This window comes from Pezoporus wallicus, unplaced genomic scaffold (genome assembly GCF_028554395.1).
Source record: "Pezoporus wallicus isolate ANWC-B61680 ecotype Strahan unplaced genomic scaffold, APGP_CSIRO_Pwel_v1 contig_11047, whole genome shotgun sequence".
NCBI classification, from domain to species: Eukaryota; Metazoa; Chordata; class Aves; order Psittaciformes; family Psittacidae; genus Pezoporus; species Pezoporus wallicus.
Genome location: NW_026639456.1, coordinates 358,128 through 379,500, shown reverse-complemented (window position 1 = coordinate 379,500; position 21,373 = coordinate 358,128). Strand labels below are relative to the sequence as shown.

Sequence of the window (21,373 nt, the reverse complement as noted above, 5' to 3'; positions counted from 1 at the left end):
AACCACCATATGAGTGTGTGTATATCTGTATCATCTATATCTAATCAGTATCTATCTGTATCTGTCTTTGACTAAGTTTCATTGCCTAAGACAGACAAGTTTCACAGCCTCTCTACAGAAAACCTCTCCTTGCCTGGGTCCCTGGGAGGTGTCATTGCCTCCTGCTCAGGTGAGCCCTGAGCACTGTGTGTAAAATGGGCTGAACAATAAGCTACTCACTCACTAATCCCTTTTCAAAGACAATCCTTACACTCGTGACTTTGGCTTACTTGCTAGGAGAACACAGAAATCACCGCTTCTGCACTTAAAACATCAGTTTCTGATGCTGATTTCTCATCTGTCAAAGGCTGAGTGAATAATCTGAAAGGTACAGCAGGGAGGCACTGCCACAGAAATACCCCTTCAAGGATGAATGCATTTACTTTGGGCAAAACACACTGTGTCAAGCAAGCTATGGTACAAATACAAATTACAACAGGTCAGAAATGAAGAGTACCACATTTGCTCATGTAATAAACACGCCCCCAACATTTTGCCATCACAAACTAGGGCACAGCTATTCATTAGACACATTAACATCGTCAGTGGTGTGTGGCTATGATGCACACAGAGCCACTTCACTGTGGTGATGTTAATCTCCAGTGGATAAACTGAGCTATTTTGACCCAGATCAGTAATAGCTGGCAGAGCCCTGCTACCATTGCTGATGATTTCATAACACTTCAGACACTTTAAATACTCTACTATGAAATCATGGCAATAAGAATCTCATTTCTGAGAAGTCCAAATTAAACTCCACATTAATACAGAAACCAAAAGTCAAGTGCTCTGCATGCTCCAAAGCTTCGACTGCCTCTAATCCATTAGGATTACAAGCATTTACTAACACAGTTACAGGTATGGATTTTAGGATTTCCTTATACTTCAGAATGCATTAGAATGCAAACAACACATTGCTGCCGAGACGCTAATACCATGGCATATTGAGTGAGTACCACCTGTAAGTCCATCAGCACCGTTCTTGCTCAGCGGCTTCCACCCTCCTGCATCATTTGCCCTCCTTCTGGAGGCAAAATGAGACTGATTTTTTTACCTAAGCAGTGACACCAGCACAGGAAACCCCAACTGCAGGAGATGCCGATGGCATCTCCCAAAACATCCCCGGCACCTCGCAGGGAAGCCGCCTCGGACACCAGGAGGATGGAACTACCCAGCGAGACAGCAACGACACGGGTCCGGGTTCTCTGTTTATCTGTGCCCGTCTCTGGTATAACAACACGAAGGTAAAAGGTCACATTCCCCGCTGAGAGACATCTTCTATTTACTTTCTATTAAATAATTATGGCATGGCATGAAGTTTAAATATTACAGGAGATAATCAAGTGGGAATTGAGCAGAGAAAATCCAGACCTGAGAATTTAGTCTTGGCTATACTTAGAATGTCTTTGCTCTCCACTGGGAGCCATTCTGGTTTGCTTAAGGAGTTTAATAATACACATTTCAACTGCCACAGAATCTACAGAAGGGGCTTTTTTGGGGAGGTGGGTTTTTTTTTGCCAATAATCCTGAGCGTTACAGGCCAATTCTCTCAGGAGCCTATATATCATCTTGTGCCATCTCTCTTCTTGATTACAAGTCTAACCAGTGAAGTTATAGATCTTAAGCTAAGCAAAAGCAATGTAAAATCTATAGGAATTCAAACATAGATACACATAGTTTGCTAAAAATAGCTAATGGGAATATACAAAATGCTAATTCAGGAAGAAGAAATTGGCTATTATTCAAGAAGCATTTTTCCAATGGATTGATGTGGACATTTTCATTCTGATAAACAGCAGCAAATCACTTCTCAACAATGATGAATTGTCCTAAGAAGGACTCAACCATTTTGAACCAATGTCTACTTTATGTCTTTCAGCACAAAAGGTTTTCTGTGCAGCTTGCAACAAAATGGCCCACTCCTAATTTTACTCATTATTAAAACAAAAAATATCTCAATCATTGAATCCTCTTAAAAAACAGCATCCAGCATTTGTGGAAGTAAATGGCACCTTTTCAACTGAAGGGCAAGATAATCCACCAGCAAGTTCAAGCAGCTTTCCCCCAACAACACTTCCACTGACAAAAGAGCTGCTGGATCAGTGGTGATTTATCGAAGTGTTACACAGAAATAGACCAAAATTATACCCAAATGCTTTTGGGTTCATGGATTCAGGACCATAAAAGGGTCTGACACAGCAGCAGGCTGCTCATTATTGCTTACAGATCAGAAAGTGGATTCAGGCACAGGAAAATCCCTTCAGCAGCTCTCAGATCTGGTGTTCTGGGGTCTCCTGAACGTCCCAGAGCAGAGTTTAAAACACTGTGCATGAAATCAGGTATGCAAAAGAAGAGCAACCACCTGGTGAATAAACTCAATTGTCAGTTAGAACCTAAACCCTGCTCTAGTATAACTGCTTTAGCAACAGAACTGTTGCAGTCAGCAGAAAGGAGAGGTTTAAATGCCCCCCAGTCTACCAGGTTTTATCTGGCTCACACTATGGCACAGTGCTTCCTCTCTGCTATTGCTCCTTACCCTCCAGACCCCGTGCTTTCAGCCTAAATACAAGTCTCCAGCTATTCTGACTCACTGGAATAGGAGAAGAAACAATTTCTCACACTTGAGCAACCGATGCCACGACATCTGTCTGCATTTGCAGAACCTGAAAAAGCAGCTCAGCCCCATTCATCTCAATGGGGACCAACTCAGACACCCAATGATAACAGTGCTGACATTTAAGTATTAATTATTTCACCACACATCAAAGCACATCAGACTGTGGAAGGAAGATGATGTTATGAAGATCTGCACAATTCATCATGAGTGACAGCTCAGCCTCGTATTGCCAGTGAGCACCCTGGGAGAGGAGCGCTCCCCCTCTTTGCCAGTCAAGAAGGGAACCTAGCAAAGTTCTGCAGCTCCCCTCTGCTTTACTCCATGGAGCAGACTGGGGAGCAGCACATCCTCTGTCTGCAAAGTCTGAATGAGAAGAAACAAAGCAGGCAGAGCTCTAGAAGCATCCTGAACCCAGACGACTGAGCCAGGGGGAGCAATTTATGCAGTGTGATGTCTGACAGCCTTAAAGAGGTGAGGGAAAGGCATCAGTGGCCTTAAAGCCTGAATTCCACCTTTCCCTGGTGAGCACCTTCACTGAAGCCAACAGTAAAGAGATGCTTGGTATTCACCTGACAGAATAAAACCTTCCCATGCTGCCAGCTCCAACTGGACTCATTGTGGGTTTGGGAGGTACCTACACGCAGGTCAGTCTACCCTGAAGGGTACGTTGTGGTCTAGGGTGGGAGGGATGCTGCTAGGAGCACCCTGTCCTATCCCGTGTTCTGTCTGCTGTGCTAACAGCTTTCCAAACACCCCGCTACCTCCCAGTGCGACATTGTCTCCCATTGTGTGTGTGCCTTTCCTAGGCTAAAGCAGTGGCAGAGCAAATGCCTCCTGTCACCTCAGCTGTGTTCTGCCCACACGAACTCGCTCTTCCAATTTGTAGAGCTCCCTGCACCCTTGTAAGTGTTGTTCCCCACAAGCAGGTAACAAGACCTTCTCAGATCTACTTACAAGCTTTAGCAAGCCAGTACCCTCCTACCCGTGGTGCATGGCACAGAGGCTGACAGAGTACAACCGGGAGTCCAACATATCCTACAGATTATTTTATATTGCACTGCTCTGACAAGGTAACCCCTGGAGGATTTCTGCTCAGCAAGGAAAATTATGTTCAAAATCTCCCCGATATACACGTTTCCAGGTTAGCATCTCTGTGACAGAGTAAATGCCGAGCTGCGATCAGACTTAAGATAGGAAAGCCTATGAGACATATCCTCAGCTGGCGTAAGCTGATGTAAGCGTTATTAAGTCAGGGGGACCATAATGGAACTACTTACAGCAGCAGAGCACTGAGGTTGTGTAGTATTAAAGGCAGAATATGAGGCTACTGCTGGATTAGCAGCAGAGAGAAAAATGCCTTCTTATTTTAGGAACAGCTGATGAAAGCAAAGCAATTGAGAACATGGGGGTGTTTGTGTAACCTCTGCGTTCACCTGATGAAGGTGCACACAGGGACTACATGTTTAGTTGGGGTGATTTAAAAATAGATCTTTTATCTCTCGCTTTAAGTACAGACTGAACTTAAAGCACGTCAGTTGGTTCAGCAACTGCCATTAACATCTAACAAGGCACCTCTCTAGCTTTTTGCTGTGCTCCCTAGCACACGCTTAGATGTCCACAGAATCCCGTTGGCTTCACTCTTGTGAAAGTTTTCCATCTGGGAACCTTACAGAAAAGCCCACACATCACATTTGGGTGATGAGAGGAATCTGATGGTTAATGATAGTACTCAGGAGTGGGAACGCTGACAGCCCCGTGCTAGCACAGCACCCCATGCAAGGAGCCGAGTAGAAGCACACATCACAGGACACGTACAAGCTCCCGGAGCAGCTCCACTGAGGTGCACCTTGAATTTATAGCTCATTCTTAGAGTCATCTTTTCAGCAGTTTAGTGTTTTCTTCTTCCAACAACCTGTGCTATTGTGACTCTTTAACAAAGGAGGAGTCAGAAACATTAACAGCTGACTGTATATTAAATATGAAGGGTGTAGGCAGATGCACACAGTACTAAGATCATTGGTCTTCTGTTTCCGTATTTTAGAGCAGTATTTCGGTTCTGCTTATTAAAGGATATGACCAGAACCCAAGAGATCTATCTCCCTAACTTTCAGCTCTCCTGTATGACCACAGGCCTCACTGCCCTGTGGCAATGGAAGCACGTGTCTGTAACTGATTGCCCATGTCTGATGCAATGGGACCCTCTGAGGTTTGGCCTTCTATGAATAATTATTCCTGTTATACCTGGGAACTATCCATATGCAGCTACTTAGAAGCTGCTCCTGACTTGACCCTTTGTGCTTTCCATCTGAGGCTGTATCTTGGCCATTGACAATTATGAAGGACTTAATACAACATGATCCCGATAGCACCAGGGCTCCGGTTGCTGCTGCTGATCCTAGTTGTGACAGAACCCCTACATCTTCCCGTGCTCTTAGTTTGCAGGATTCCACACTTTTTTGTTATTAAATTAATAAGTTCCCCTTATTACCAATCAGGTAACCCATATCACCAATAGTTATAAATCTGTTAAACCTTCCTTTTTGGTATTTATGTGCTATGTGTCTGCTACATTCTACCCAGCACATGCATTCTGAGGGCAGTGGCATTTCATAGAATCATAGAATAGTTTGGGTTGGAAAGGACCTTAAGATCATCTAGTTCCAACCCCCCTGCCATGGGCAGGGACACCTTAACGCTAAATCATATCACCCAAAGCCTCGTTTCCTGACGCTGTCTTCCAGTAGCTTCTCTGCTGTCTAATAACATGGTTGAGCTCTTCAGTGGAGGATTAATTCAGCGCTCTGTTACCATTCTCCACTTTCACAAAAGAGAACCTTTGATGCTCCTGTCTGATAAAACCTGACAGAAACTGGCTAGGAAGTTCTAAAGCTGTTGTGGAAGCTCTGAGGAAGGCACCCAGGCAGAAGGGCCCTGACCGCCTGAGCATGGCTCGCCTGGGTTAAAACCAACGCATTTGCTCCCAGCAGGTTTCTGATCGCACAGCCACAGCAAGGAAAAGAAGAGTCACCGTGTTATCTTCATAGCTCAGGAGCTGGTTTTACTGCCATCAGCAGCAACAACCTGGGGAACTGCTGACAGGTGAGGCTGTACCCAACAGCTGTGCTTACCATTTCCCCTGCCATGGCAGGAGAACCGCAGGCTCCTCAGCAGACAGACTGAGAAGTTGCCTGTTCCACCCTCACACTGGGCATCTTCTGTGACTGCTGTTTTGGAACATGTGGCAGTAAGCACCCACTCACTCCTCAGAGGATGCCAACAGATCTATATCCCCATGCAGTAAAGCAGGGGTAGTATATTTAACTCTGTTCCCTTCTGACAGCACCTACATGCATCTTTATGTCCTTTCTGGAGGAAGCACTCTAACTCAGCCTTAAAGCACTGCCCTGCAGTCTGACTTTAGTCCCCCCTACATGGTACAAGCAAGTCTTGCACTTACAACAGCTTTACATTAATAAGGTGACTTTTCTTCACAGAGAAATGCACATTCCTATTACACATCTCTCTATCACTCCAGCCCTAACCCCTTTCAGCACAGGTACCAAGAGCACAAAGTACTGTTTGTGCTGAAGACACTGTGAGAGCAAGGCCTCCAGAAGCAGAAAACAGCACAGAAGAACTTTACATTTCAATCTGTAATAATGACTAGAGAACGTCTACTAATAAAGGGGACAGAAAGCAGCATAAGGCAGAAACAGGATCCTCACAAATCGTTGGTTCTTTCTCAGGTCCTGAAGTATCAGATTTTCATTCACATTTTTCCACTTTTGGAAAAAATCCCATTCACCCAACAAGTGGTGAAGTTTTTAATAACAAAAATCTTGGATCTTCACGATTGAGTTAAATCATGATTTCAATTTTGACAAAGATTACAGAAAAAGGATTGTTTGGCTTCAAAAAAACCCCAAACCAATCCTTCCATTTTGAGAAATCTGATCACGATTTGGTGGGAGCAAGTCATTCAACTGAAATATAAATCCATCCTTTAGAGCTCAGCACATCATTATTCTCCAGCCATGTTTAACAGGCTCCAGAAACCACTGTATGCCATGACTGGTACTACTGGTATTGACAGCTCAATGAGATGGTCATCTGGGCACATCTGATTTCTTCTTTTCAGATCTATAGGTAGTGTTCCTCTGCCAGCAGAGGTGAATACAGGGCACTAGAGATGTTGATCATCCATTTAAGAATAAAACCACCCCTAACAGATTTATTTTCCACTCAGCTCATTGGCTTCACTTGATACAAGAGGCTTTCCTTGCCCTTTGGGATCATCTCGAAAATTAAAGGTTACCCTAAGCAAGAGGGCAATGTAAAATAAATCCTGTTATAAATAAAACATCATCCAGTACATAGACCAATACTCCCATGTTCCTGTACACTCAATATACCTACAGGCAGGCCCATATAGCAACAGCATGGCTCTAATCTGGAAAAAATATCAACATGTGTAGTAAGAGTGCCTCAGCAGCCCTGCACGACAACGAAGCTATCTCCTTACATGTCCAAACGACACAGCCAGCAGAGTGGCCTTCAACCAGCAAGGGGCTAAATAAATCAAGCAAGCAAGCAGAGAGTTGTCAATACCGATTACCGAAGGAAAGAGCCCCGAGCTCCTCCAGTGTAAAGCACAGCCACCTACCTGTGTAAATAAACCTGCCCGGTGCACCCTTGCAAAACTGCTTGGATTTGTATGATAATGTCACTTCAACCACTCCGGGGATGTGACGTGGAGGCGTCTGAACTCGGATGGCATGGGGCGTGATCAGCTGGGAAGTAACAAAAGGACAGGCACCTTTACAACACGTTGGTGTTAATCCCTTGCTTTCACTTTTCACCCTCCAACCATGAGTAAATGCATTGCTTATTGCTGTAATGGAGACACCACAGATCAGGCAAAAGTGTTACATCTGCTCAGGTTTCTCACCTTCAACAGAGGAAGACTTGTTTTAGGATAAACTGTCACCAGGAAAAGTGCACTGCTTATGCTGACTGGTTAACTGCTGGCTTATTTCTGGACCCAGAGGGAATCCTTCCTCCTTCTCAAACTCTAACCCTTTCTTTTTTACTTTCATTACCTTTACTGTCTCCGGACACCTAGAACTGTTCAGTTCTGTCCTGGATATTACTGAGCAGCTGGCCTCAATAGCATCACACAGCAAGGAGTTCCACAGAGGAAATACGTCCCATAAATTTCCTTCACACAGGCTTATACATCCTACCTTACACACCATAATTTTTATACCATTATCAGAACAGGAATTAATTAATTCCTATTAACACTGTTGAGCAATAGGGAGGCACCCCTACCTACCTCACTCCATACAAGCATGGTCCCAAACACAACTTGCAGCCCATCAAAGAAGTTGTCTCCGATGATGATGACCATTGCTCCACCGGTAGTCCAGCCTTCACTGGGACTGATTGCTTTGATGCACGGTGTGGCTGAACAGAACCAAAAGGACATCAGAGTATCAAGTTATAGGGCTGTTTTCCCACTCAGATTTGAGACTGTTTGCAACAGGGGGTGTAAACCCTTGCAGGAAGGCCTAGGACAAGTCCCCTCCAGCCATTCACCCATAAAGACTGCTTTACCATTCCATGAAGCCCAACAAATCAATACACAAACAAATACATGAATAAATGAAACCACGTTTTCTGCCTTGGTGGTGTTAATGACTCACCTGTTCATTACTGGCACTTAACTTTGTGTCATTAAAGCCTAACAGGCCAACTGTAGTAGGTGGAAAAGCGAAACACTTAACTGATTGTGCAGAGGCTGTTTAAAAATCACCCCATTCATTAGCATATGATCACGCAAAAACCCACAGGAAGGAGAGAGAGATCGGATTTATGAAGTTTATCAATGGGTAAAAAAAGATATGGGAATATCAAATGTTTCCTCCAATTCAGGAGACAGTTTCTTGATTTTATAGAGTAGATTTCCCCCCCCCTCTCTCTTCCATATGTTCAAGGCCTCTGGACTATGCATCCCATCAGGAACCCAATATGGTTTCCAGGCCATAACCAAAGTCAATCCATCACTCCATTCCCAATGTTGACAGGGTCAGAGGTGGAGGGGAACTTTGGCAGTGCTCCAAAAACATGAGACTCCTTTGAACAGCCAGTCAATCACATCCAATCAGTCAAGGAAAAACTGGATGGCTTCCTAGGCTAGGAATCCTGGGATTTTCCTTCTACCATTTCACTGCCCGCTGGGGGAGAATTAACACCACTCTGAATTCTTTACTGATTCAATCATTTTCTTCCAGTTCATTAATTCTTCTTTTAGGTTGATACAGGGCACAGTTAAGAAGTGGGGCAGCAAAACATTATAATGAAATAATATCCTTTCTTGTCTTTTCTACTAACATCACTTGCTCTTCTCACTTTCACTAGCTGCAGGGGAGGGAAAAGGGGACACAGATAGCAGTTTCTAGCTAGTGTCTGCGTGAGAGAGGTGGAATGCACTGGGAATGAATGTATGGGGAGGGGGAAAGGAGGGGCCAACCGGTTTGAAGCTTAACAGATACAAGTATTTGTAATTGCTTTAATGTAGTCCAAAACCCATCCTGCAGCCGGCCATGAGCCTTGCTTGGCCAAACAAACTAAAATCAATTAGTGTCAGTCTCCTTCTGTGCATTGTTATGCTTTGCACATAGTTTGTTTAAGGGAACCGGTGACACTTTTTCATACACATCTTGTGCTGTAACAGTTCTGTTTAACTAAGATGTCATGTTGCCTAATTTGCCTGAAATCAAATCTATCCCAGCTGAACGAGAAGCCTGAAATTCAGATAATACTTCATGTTTCTGTGTTTTTCAGCTCTGCAGTACACACTAATTAATAAACTGGGGGGAGGGGAGTCTCTGAGATGTAAAGAGGATCAGATTTTGCATGCAGCAGACACCGTTTTCCTGCCTCTTCCTTCTCTAACCCCCCTGAGGTTCTGTAGTTCCCCCTTAGCCTCCCCAAAACAAACAGAAATGGAAGAATGGGTAACATGCTTTCCCATCTGTGGCCTGCTCTTCATACAAACGTCCTACCTTCTGAAGGGTCAAGTCTCCTTGCTCTCCGGCCATGCTTGGAGTTGTTGTGAACAAACATGTTGTCAGACACTGCCAGCACGTGCCCATCGACATTCACAGTTGTTGATAGCACAACCTACACGTTTAGAAAGGGAGGAGAAGGCAGGCAGGTAAACAATGTGCTTTGGAATGCCACTTGTGAAACGTGAATTTTTCAGCTGAGTTAAAGCCCTATTCTGTCTATAAAATGGCACCAGGTCCTGCAGGGTTTATTGCCCAACAAGAAGGGGAGAAAGTATTTCCAGTCTTCATTCTAGGCATTAATTCCATTTAATACAGCGTCCTAAGGGCCGTATAAAGTCCTAACTGTATAATGAACCATCTACTGCAGATGGCCTTAAATTTAGTTCCCTATGATGCACTGTAGCATAGCTGATGGCAAAGAGGGCTGAGTGTACCAACCAGGGGGGCAGGCTGCAGAGCACCACAGCAATTTGCCCTCTGATACACACAGGCAGATTCTGAGCCATCTGCTGTACTATGCTCACATGCAAATGGACCTGCATCTGCTTGAAAAATACAGGTCTCCATTGACTGAACAAAATGGAAACTCCTACTCCGTGAAAGCAGCACCTCGGATCACGTCTGGGCTTTGACATTCATGTGCTTAGAGCCTCCTGAAAGTCACCTGAGCCCAAGGACTTAGCATCAAGATGCAGTTTCTAAACCTTGACGTCCACGTTGCTGGGCTCCAGTTGGGTATCAGTTCTTAGAGGAAGTTTATGTTCATTAATCCCACTTAGTTTTCCCTTTACAATAGAACATCCAAAGGTGCAAGTCTTATAAATCCAGAAATATACGTGCCTTTAAACCATGAACTTTTAGGAAAGCCCAAACAAACTGCGTTTTAACTACTGCAAGAAGCAGCATCTCGGGGAAACTTTCAGGTTTCAACCACTAGTGCAAAACAGCTGAACTCCATTCAGCTGCCACACAGCCACAGTAATTCACAGCTATTGAGAATCCAACCCTGGGTGTGTTCATCAGTTTTCACAGATGTAGCTGTCATAGTCCAGGTAAGAGAATGTCAAGCTCTAATTGTTGATCAAACTCCATTCAGAATATAGCAGGAGAAGCCTTGCCCTCTACGGGGTTCTGCTAGCTTAAACAACACTTACTTCCTCGAGACAGATTTAATTCATTCCAAAAGGCTCTTGTCATACTGTACTCTTACACTTCTCAAGCATTCTTGTCACAAAATGCGTTGCTTTTGTGTGCCAACGGATTTCATCATTGCACATTTGGGTGGAGTGAGACTCGCATCCAAAGGGAACATTTCCCGCATGACATAGCTGAACCCACTCAGATGCACTTCATTATTTTCCCTTAAACAATGGAAATAAATTTTCATCCCTCCCTGGCCAGCCCAGAGCACGCTGTGGCAACAGGGGAATAGACCTGAATTATTCCAGTGTCTGAAATATTTACGACAAGTGTTTAAATTGTAACCAAATGTAAATAAAAAGTATATCATGTATATACAGTTACACTATATAACATACACACAGCTCAGCTCACATACACAAGCACAGTGAACACACACCCACATGCTCTCGGTATGAGATCTTCATAAGAGATGCAGACTTCAAGTATGCACGTTCCCTGCCTGAGAAACCATTTGGGTGTAGAAGTTGTGCACAACACATGAGCCACACTGCGGTACGGGTTACAGAGATCCCTGCAGCATGAGTAACAGCTCTGCTCTGAAGGGAAGTCCCGAGCATCCTCCATCCCCTGAGCCAACAGGGCTGGACGAAGCACTCTTAGACCTCTCCGCAGGAGCAGTTCCATTTTTATTCACCTCTCCATCACAGGAGGGTCAAAGCCAGTTGGCAATCCACAGGCTGGGCCCTGGGGTAAATAATGACAGCATTCTCATGGACAGGACAAAATGCAAAGTTCAGACCTGGACCTGAAGTTTTGGACCTTGTGTGCAGTAATCTCGAAGGTACTGCTCCAGTTCAGCAGAGACCTTTGTGTCTTTGCTACAACACTGCTAGCCATCATCATCAATGATGCGGAGTAAGGACATCATGGGATTATGGATGTAAAAACAACTGAACTTCTTCACTTTGCTCCAGTCATTCCCTCCTGCCCGATGAACACGACAATCCCATTGTTTTATACTTGAAGATTAAAAAACAATGTTTTATGGATAAAAGGAAGAGGAATGCGCATTCCACTATGGTCTCTAACTCCCAGGCCCTTCCCTTTCACAAGCCAACTGCTTTCCCCCAGTGAGTATTTCCTGGGTCATGAAGGGTGACCCTTTCCATCTGGAATCAATCAGTCAACTCCTGACAACTTCCTGAAACACCTCACTCCATTTCCTGTTCTCTCCCCCTTCTCTCTTTCCCCCTGGTTTGCTTCACTCTTCAAAACTGCAGGCCACAGCAGCTTAATGTTAGAGGGTCAGACACAGTTAGACTCCAAAACACTACACAAGAACACCTTTGACCTTCAAAAATCTTTACATCTTAGCTAAACAAATCAAGGTCAACATTTCTTACCATTACCTTGTTAACCATTTCTAGGCATTTTTGCCAATACCCTTCTGAACATGTATTTACCAGTAACACTTGTTCTCCTAACACCATAAAACACTCCAGGCCTTTTGTTTAAAAGAACCTGTATTTAGTGCGGATGAAAGGTGAGGTGAAAACTTCCACGGAGACTGAAAGTCTCAGATTTGTCCACAGCACTGACAAATTACTGGCAAATCTTTTTGGTGCTTTCTCTTATCCTGATCTGATGGCACTACTTCTTGGCTATGATAATTTGGCTTCTAAGCCTGTTTACTTGATGGTCTTTTACCTAAAATCAATAGTTAATGCAAACCAGAATCCTCAGGGAATGATCTGAGAACATCAAAATCTGACAGAGAGGCCGTGGATTCCAGTAATTGTTGGTGAAGGCCAAATGTGACACAGGCAGCATAAGGACCAAAGATTTTGTGCTGCCCAGCAGCTGCATCAACCCACCACCTCCACTGGAGCTTCAGAGGACACCCAATCAAGCAGGGAATCAACAGGGCAATGTGTTATTTCTCCATCCATCCAATGGAGGGTCCATCTCTAGGAACAGTGAGGGAGTTCCAGGCTTTTAAGCAGTGCTTTCAGCAGTTGTTAAGATTCTCTCTGCAAATCTGCAGGAATCTTCTTGTTAGCTGGGAAGCCAGAGACACAAAATGATTCCCCAGCAGCACTGGAGGAACGCGTGTGCTCTATCTCCACATTATCTTTGTTTCCCAAGTGGATTTCTGTAATGAAATTCCTGCTCAAAAACCACAATGAGGGTTCACCTACAATGACATTCAAACACATTAATCAGGTTCTCTGAGCTGTGCTGCCCCTCTCCCACTTCCCTGCACAGGGTTGTATTTCTTCACAGACCTTCACCTGGGTACAGCAATTTTGCCTTCCCCATCAATCCATCGCCCCAGTATTTCCATATTCTAAAGTATGTTCCTCTTCAAATCATGTATATGCAAGTAAATACACATCATCACATGCACATAAAAGCTGCATCACTCACAGACACCTTTTTAGACATATGGTACAAACATTCCAGGCATACAGGCATTTACTTACATGTAACGTATCTCATCCCTGTGTAAATGATCTCTCTCAAAAAATTCCTGTTACCATTCCAAGTGTGGAAAAAATTCTTTATGACACTGTACATCTGGAAACAATATTGCATTCCTGATGCACTTTCCCTTGTAACTCTCTGGTCACAGCACCCTGTTATTTTAACTTTTCAAAAGAAGAACTACTATGAGGACCTAAAAAATTATCATTATTAGCATTTTCCAGCTGGATGGAAGGAAAGATGTCAGGCCTCATCCTGCTGTCTTCACTTGGACAGGGCTCCCATTGATGTCAATAGGCATTTTGGTTGAGGGAGTAATACAGGAGTAGAGGCTGGAATATTACGTGTTTGCTCCATAGCCAGATTAGGAATAGCATAAACAATGTGAAAAATGGCAACAGACTCTCTCTGCTCAAAACTTCCACTGAATTCTTTGGGATATCCTCCCTGAGACCCTGAGCCTGCTGCAGACCCCAGGCTAAGAGAAAAACCTATGCATAGCCTTCACGTAGGCTGGATGTGGTTCTGGGCAACCTGATCTTGCTGAAGGTGTCCCTGCTCACTGCAGGGCTAGATGACCTTTGAAGGTCCCTTCCAACCCAAACTAATCTGTAAGTCTATGATTCATCTCAGGAACAGAGGCTCCAAAGACTTTAGGGGCACAGGGATAGGAGAGCAACCTCATCCATGGTTTGTTTTCAATAGACAATACATAACTCCCACAACTCCCTGTCATGATGGCTATTTGGTCTCCAGATCTAAGCACATTAAGCTCCATGACTGCTTTTTCCTCTGCACTTGCAGTCAGTCCTTCCCTTACTCATGTAGAACCTAAAATAACATCACCCTTTTTTGTGTCAGTCGCTACCTGATGAGGAAATGTGCCACCCATTAATAGCTTTAGACTGTGCTGATACTCGTTGCACTTGTTTTGCAGTCTACACCTGGGAAATTAGTCTCCAATAACACTAGTCCATGTAGCATTCACCTCTCTAACAACAGTTCAGCAATTCCTACCCATATCCAAGAGACCGTGGGGGTCTCTGGCACATTCTTTCACCATTGGCATGAAAAGGATTTTGAAGTAGGCCCGCTGTGTTTCATTCTTGCTCTCCCTTTTTGTCTTCCCAGCCTGCGTGGCTAACTCACAGTATTGCCCCACCACTCTTACCCAGTTTTCCTTTTCCTGAATGACACAGATCCTTCAGTGCTTCGTATCAGAAGCCAGCTGGGTGAATTCTCAAGCACAGCCAGCTTTGCTCACGTGCCTGATGATGAACTGATCCAACTACTCTGAGGTCAGGCAGGAAATCTCCCCAGGGAAACACCTTGTTATTTTTCCTTTCTCTTTCTCCCCTAGAGCATCTAGAGGGGGATACCTGCCAGGAAACATTCCATATCATGATGTCTGCTGAAAACAGAGGGCAACTGCTGACCTTTCTCTTTGTGTTTCTAAAAAGCATGTTGGTTCAAAGCTGACCATTGTTAGTATTGATGTTCCGTTGCCTTGTACCATTCTCTCTGTAGGATCTGTTTAATCAGCGCGTTACTGGATGAAGCAGAATTCCCAACCAACAGGAGTCTAATGCGTTAGCGCCAGGTCTCAGCTGAAGCATTTTAGCTGAAGTGCCTCATCTTAATTCCACAGAATTATTGTCCCCCATTACACACCGGTCGTTACCATTAAGCACCACTGGGCTTCAATCAAGTTCTCCAGGAGAAGTCCTCATTAAACGGAGGGCATCATATTTGTTTTATTCTGTTCCTGAGAGAATCGCTCACTGAGACTACAGCAGTGACAGCAATGCCAGTACCTGTGTAAAGTCAGCTTTGCAGCTCAGCTGAACTCAGTCAGCATGAACAGGTGATTTTAACCTGCTTTTTGTTTCAGTTTTCCACTGATAATCTCTGGTCAGAAGTATTTTAATTGATAAATAATCAGTATTTGCTTCAGTTAAATTCACAAGGATTTGTTACTCCATCTGCATACTTTTACCTGGGCAGCCAGCAAGTAACCATGAACACATCCATTAGTTCTAGAAAGATTCCCTCTCCCTGCTTTAGCCACTGTAGTAGTGAGCAATTCACAGTAAAATCATGTTAGTTGTGGGGAAAAATCCCACCAAATAATGATCACTCATCCTTTAACTTCTGAGGTTTAGCATTTTTTCAACAGTAGAAAACCTCTGTATTTGATTTGAAAAAATGAAACTTAAAGAGATTTTCATTGCATCTTTGAAGCTCTACTCAATATCAAAGCAAGTTTCAGCTGGTGAATGTGATCACAAAGCAGCTGGTGTTGCTCTCCAAACTGAAGAATTATACTAAAACAACACCTCTTTAGGCTTCTGGAGCTGTATTAATTTTACAATGCGGTGTTAATGTAACCTTTCCATCCCTCCTTCTCCTCACCCTCCTTGTTTTAAATGAATGGGATATAAGTGAAATTTAACATTTAATTTAGTCTAATACATCATAGCTCTGCTATAAAATATCTAAACCTTATAACCTATCTAGAAGCAAGGCTGAGGCCAGGGTCAGAGACTGGAGCCCACTGCCCTGGAACGCTGGTGATTAGCCAAGGCAAGCCCAAACTGTGTCACTTCACACCCATCTCTAATCAGAAGCATTAACTTGACACTTTTCCAGACATGAGTAACCATTCTTCCGTGCTGGAAGAGCTCAATAAGATGCATTGTACGGCACTGATTCCATGTCTCTTATTTGTACTTGTGTCTCAACAACAAAGCCTGAGTTTTGGGCTTTCATTCAATCTCCACTGAAGAGCAAAAGTGGCTTTTGATGGGACCCTTTTAGTTCCAGATTTCAGTAGCAATTTAAATGAGAACTCTTGAGATAAGGATTCTCTCTTCTGCTTTTTAAGCATAAAAGAGTATCTTAATGTCTCATGGAGATCTGACAAGTTGAAAATGAACATATTTCTGCAGGAAAACATAGGTACAAGTGAAAAGATTCTCAACAGCATTGCTGCGCAAGTCTGTTTGCGTAAGGAAAGTTAAACGTGTGCAAATGTTTCAAAAAGGAGGGCCCTAATAACAACAGCTGTACAAATAATTTATGGGGGAAAAAACAGTAAGGGTTTTAGATGTAGTTCAAGAATAAAACGTAGTGAATTAAATCAGAAAATGCATAAAGTACCCTACAGCACTGAGCCTTTTGACCCTGCTTTTACTGTGCTCACACATGCTCCTGCGCTGGGAGGACGAACAACTGTCTGTCCTTTCAACCCCAATAAACAATTCTGCACATTAATTACTTTGCCTAGTGTAAACCTTAACAGCTAAAATGAAAATGAACATGCTCACAGTGTGCAAGCACATCACTAATGCTCGAAGTAATCCAGGCTTTTTCTCCCCACTTCTGACTTTAGGGGGACCATACTCAGTGAGCAGCAGGCAAAAAAGCTTTGACCCCAAAGAAACAAACCCACAAACCACCCTAAAAAATCCACCAGAAAAAGAAGATCCAGAGGACAGAGAGAGCGGAGCATTCAAGAGTGCTCTTAACTTCCATTACATCCCGGGAAGTCGTGCTTCTATCCTTATAAACAAGGAGGCAGGCAGAAAACAAGCTCTTTGCCGATTGTCGTTCTGGCTCATCACAGCTAATTTCCCTTGGAACACAGAGCTTTTTTACTCCCAATGTGTAAAATTTTAGCAGCTGAAGCACGTTTTGTATCCTTTTTTCTCCATCCTGACCTCTGTAGGCCAGAACAAAGCTCATCAACCGACGTGTCCCGTTTGGAACAAGCCCGAAGGAAGATCCCTGCACTCGCAACCTCCAGTGTTTGTCTCAAAGGGTTCATTTCATTTTTGTAATGCTGAGAAAAGTCGTGTCGACATTTCTGGGTTTGAGAAAAAGGAAGCTGAACCTAGTGGGTTTGCCTGATCCTGATTAATTTGGAGGTTTGAACTTAAAGCTCATAATGAACCTCAAAGGGGATGAACTCGCATGGACTGAAAGTGCAGGAGGAGTTTAAGCAAGCCCTGCAAAACACAAGCAGAGTTTCACTTGGCTCTGTTTTCCTGGCTTGGCAAGTTGCAAGGCAGAAACCCCAGCTGAAGAGTCTATCCCAGCTCTTGTTCCACTCCAACACACCGCTGCTTTTGGTACAGAGATCACAAGCAAAGCCATACTGTTCCACACAGAGCCAGGTGGACTGGCTGCAGGCACTCTATCACAGACCATGGACCCACTTCAGTTTCCCTGGTCAGTGTTTCACTGGCAATGTGAAGGTATTTAGGCTCTGTAACGTCACCGTTCAGGGTGGGGAGATAAAGAGGTGAAACAATGAATAAGGCTGATAGCAGAGACAGATTTCAGCCAAAAACCTTAGTTCTAAAATCCTCCTGCAGTTCAGCACCTGACTGAAATCTCAGGTTTTAGTTCAGTCACCGCAGCTAGCACAAGACTGAAACCAGATCTGAACTGCTGCTGCGTTCAGGTGTGTCTGCATCCAGAAGTTCTACTTTGGCTCTTACAAGGAGTATTCTTTGTAATAGGGCAGTGCCTGGAATCCCCGGGTGCTAATCAGGATACCCTTGTGCCAGATTCTTTACCAGCTCCTAACAAAACAAAGCAGGAGGCTCTGTATTTATGTTTCATCGCATTCCACAATCAGCTCTTGGAGCTGCTCTCCGAGCTAACAAGATCTGTTTACATGCTATAAACCCAGTTTTCCTTTGTGCTCAGGTTTTTGGGCACTCTTGGCAGATGATAACTAATTGCTGGGGTTTTCTTTATGGAAATTGCCACTTGAAAAAACAATAAAATCAGGATAAATTCCCTAACAACGAGCACCTCCTTCTTCTTGTGTCTTACCTCTAAAAACACAGAATGGACAAGTCACTGTGGTTTCAGGTATTTTTCTTATTTATTTCTGCTCAACCAAAATAATCAATAACTTTTCTATTCTTTGCCTATATTTCTTAACCATTTTTGGAGCTTTCAGAAGCTTCCATTTGCAGTTGCTCCTAAAACTTGAACTCTTTATTTGGGTTTTTTATTAATACCTCCTGTGAATTTTTCATTGCTAGTAAAAGTAAAACCAACTGAAAGCACTTGTCTATGAAAACATGTTTTGGTGGAAAGTTTTAAACAGCTCCTGTGGAGTTTTAATTTCATTTATAACTGAGGAAACTGATGCAAGTGCCCAAGCAATGAAACATGAACTGCCACACCTAACGATGGCACCTTCCCACTGCAAGTCTTGTGGGTCACCAGGGAAACCACACATCCCTCAAGAAGCTAAAATCCTCTTTGTACCAGGGATGCTGCACAAAGAAGGTACAATAATGAGGAGAAGCAGTAAAAGCATTTACAAGGATAGTCCTGATATCACCAGTAGGTTACAGAGGGACTGGCTGGCCAAGCATCCCTGCACTCCCTCAAGCATTCTCCTGAATCAAGACCACAATGCTTTACCAAGGTGAGCATCCCCATATGGAGAGGTAGAAATAAACACTGGATCAATGGTGCAGCCCAACCCTGACCTGCAACCCCACGTCCCTTCACCAGACCAAGCTGCCTCACACTCAACTGCAGGAGAGCCAGTTCCAGCACCACTTTCCTACCACATTCTCTGCTGTGCCACCTTTCCCACTGCATGGAGACACAACAGTGCATCCCTGAGGTAAAACCCTGAGCACTCCGGTCAGTTACAGTTAAAACATTAATTGTAAGTAGCTGCTTAAAAGGCTGGGAATGAAAGATGGGAGACTGTGCCTGCCTTTCTCCTCACCACTGACACACTTCGCCTCCTTCTGTGTTTTTATTAGCTGGTGTTCACAATACATCAGCGACAGCTATGATGAAACCAGTGGCAGATTTTGCTGCAAAGCAGCTGGGTCATCCTCCCATGGGCCTTGTTGCTTTGCTGCGTGAGATCTTAAAGTGACCATTGCTATTTTGGCTCCTTGTTTTAAAAAAGAAGCTAAAAGGGAGGCCATGAGAGTGTTAAAAGGCAAAAAAGATGGAAAGAGAGAGGGAGTGGAGGGAAATGAGGAGCCTGCTTGTGTACCACGTACAGAGCTACTTGGAAAATTCTGAGGCATCTAAGTATCACAAACATGATCCCTGCTGTGGGCAGCTGTATGTGCGAGTGCTTTGCCCGAGGGTGTCAAATCAAATATCCACTGCTGGTTGGTGCAGTACATCACTTCCCCTTGGGGATTCAGAGTGGAAAAAGAGGAAAAAAGAGGAAAAAAAAGGTTTAAACACAACAAATGGAGAAAAACTTTAACAATATCTGCTATGGCTTATCCTATACTGTCATCATATTTATGTATGGAGGGGAGAGGAGAGGGAAGAGAAAACAAGCAGACAGGTTAATGCTGAGCCTCATAAGACTTACCTGGAACCGTCTCATGTCTCTTGGGTTTCCTGCTGTTTTCAAGCAATTCTGATTGCACTTGAGAAAAAATTTTAGGAAGAACCTGGAAAGATAAAGAACCACGTCACTGCTGTTAACCCTCACAACCACCTCCTGTGGGATCTTGTTTTAAAATACACACGGCAGTGATTTACAGGGGGGGTATCTGCAGACCAGGGACTTAGCAAAACAGAATTAAACCAAACACGAGCAAACCCTGACAAAGAGAAGTTAAAACAAATCAGGTGAAGTACGACCAATGTGAGTGTAATCCACCCTGAGCTGGGCTGCTAGCCACTCCGATTTCTGCCCGTTGCCTCACTGCATGTTTGACCACACGGTTTCAGTCTCTTTCTTTATCTCTCCCTTGCATATAAGCTCTTTCTTCTGCTGTCTGAAGGGATTTTCCATGAGACAATACAGAAGGATAATGTCATTGTAAAAATTACAAAAAGCAACAGGGCAACCCCGAAGCAGATAAGCCTTGAAACTCCCGAGAATGTGCTCAAAACCAGAGACAAACACAGCTCCCAGAAGCAGCCGATGAGATTTCGTCACGACGGTGGTTTTTACTTATTAAGATTTCACAAACTAAAGCAGAGAAGCAGCACTGCCAAGAGTCCAGATTATAATCTCACACAGATTTGGAGAGAGGATAACGCAAGCACAACCTGAAGGAATACGTGACAGCTCATGCTGTTCAAGCAGATAAACCCATTAACATCGTACAAAGTTCTCATGCCAATTATTTTTGCCCTGTCACATATGCCTATCTTTATGTGTTATTATCAGTCGAGTTTAGCTTGTCATGTACCCAGGCTGAAACTTCAGACTGCTGGGTTGGTTTCCCCAACACCTTGCCTAGATCTTAAAGCTTAGAAATATTAGGCAGGCATTTTTCTATACCATTTCCATGAAATCGTGTGTCAGATGCAGGGAGGAGAGGAGTTATCCCTTTGTTATCTGGTTCATCCCATTACATTTAGGAAATTCAGAAGTAAAGAAATTACATGAAAAATCAGAGTTGTTGCCTTAAAAATGGAACAAGCATGTCTTGAAAATTCAGACCTAGCAGGCAAGGATTTTTTTTGGCATCCTCTATCACAAGTGGAAAGATTTTGCTGTGATTTTCGGTTCCATTTGTTGGACAAAACCAGATTTAACTGCAATAATTAAGGAAATCAAAAAATCAAAGACTTTGAGATAGATTCCAAAGGAAAAAAGACTTGGCTGGAAATTAAAATAAGGAGTTGAAGGATTGATTTGGAATACAAAGAGCCATTTATTTATTTATTTCGCTTTGCTGAGTGCTTTCCTTACAAAAAAAAGCCGCTTTTGCAGTAAGTTAAAGTCCCAGGTGAGCCAGGCCTATTTCCCTTTCTGTTACTATGACAACGATTTTTTACCGCAGTCCCTAAGTCCCTTCAGAACTCACACATTCATGCCTTGAATTAGAACTTTAAAGGAGAAAGATGTATATTTCCTGGCTTTACCACCACCACCCACCCAAAGAGTCCTTGCACAAGACAATAAAGCAGGAATCCGCTCGCCCTTGTTACTGCTGCTTGCTCTGCACCACTTCCATCGCGGCCTTTCTCTTCCATCTGCCCCAAACATACAAAGAAA

General features: G+C 43.7%; 1 protein-coding gene across 4 annotated transcripts in view; it reads right to left on the bottom strand.

The window, feature by feature from the left end:
* The window catches only part of EBF2 (EBF transcription factor 2), a 115,747-nt gene that overhangs the window by 12,922 nt on the left and 81,452 nt on the right, over positions 1-21,373 (bottom strand). For all 4 annotated transcript variants that reach the window (XM_057414681.1, XM_057414682.1, XM_057414684.1 and 1 more), the window contains exons 7-10: positions 19,730-19,811; positions 9,724-9,841; positions 7,992-8,122; positions 7,320-7,446 (exon numbers count right to left, since the gene is read on the bottom strand). In XM_057414681.1, the coding sequence (XP_057270664.1) occupies positions 7,320-7,446; positions 7,992-8,122; positions 9,724-9,841; positions 19,730-19,811 (458 nt within the window). The remainder of the gene's footprint in view (positions 1-7,319; positions 7,447-7,991; positions 8,123-9,723; positions 9,842-19,729; positions 19,812-21,373) is intronic.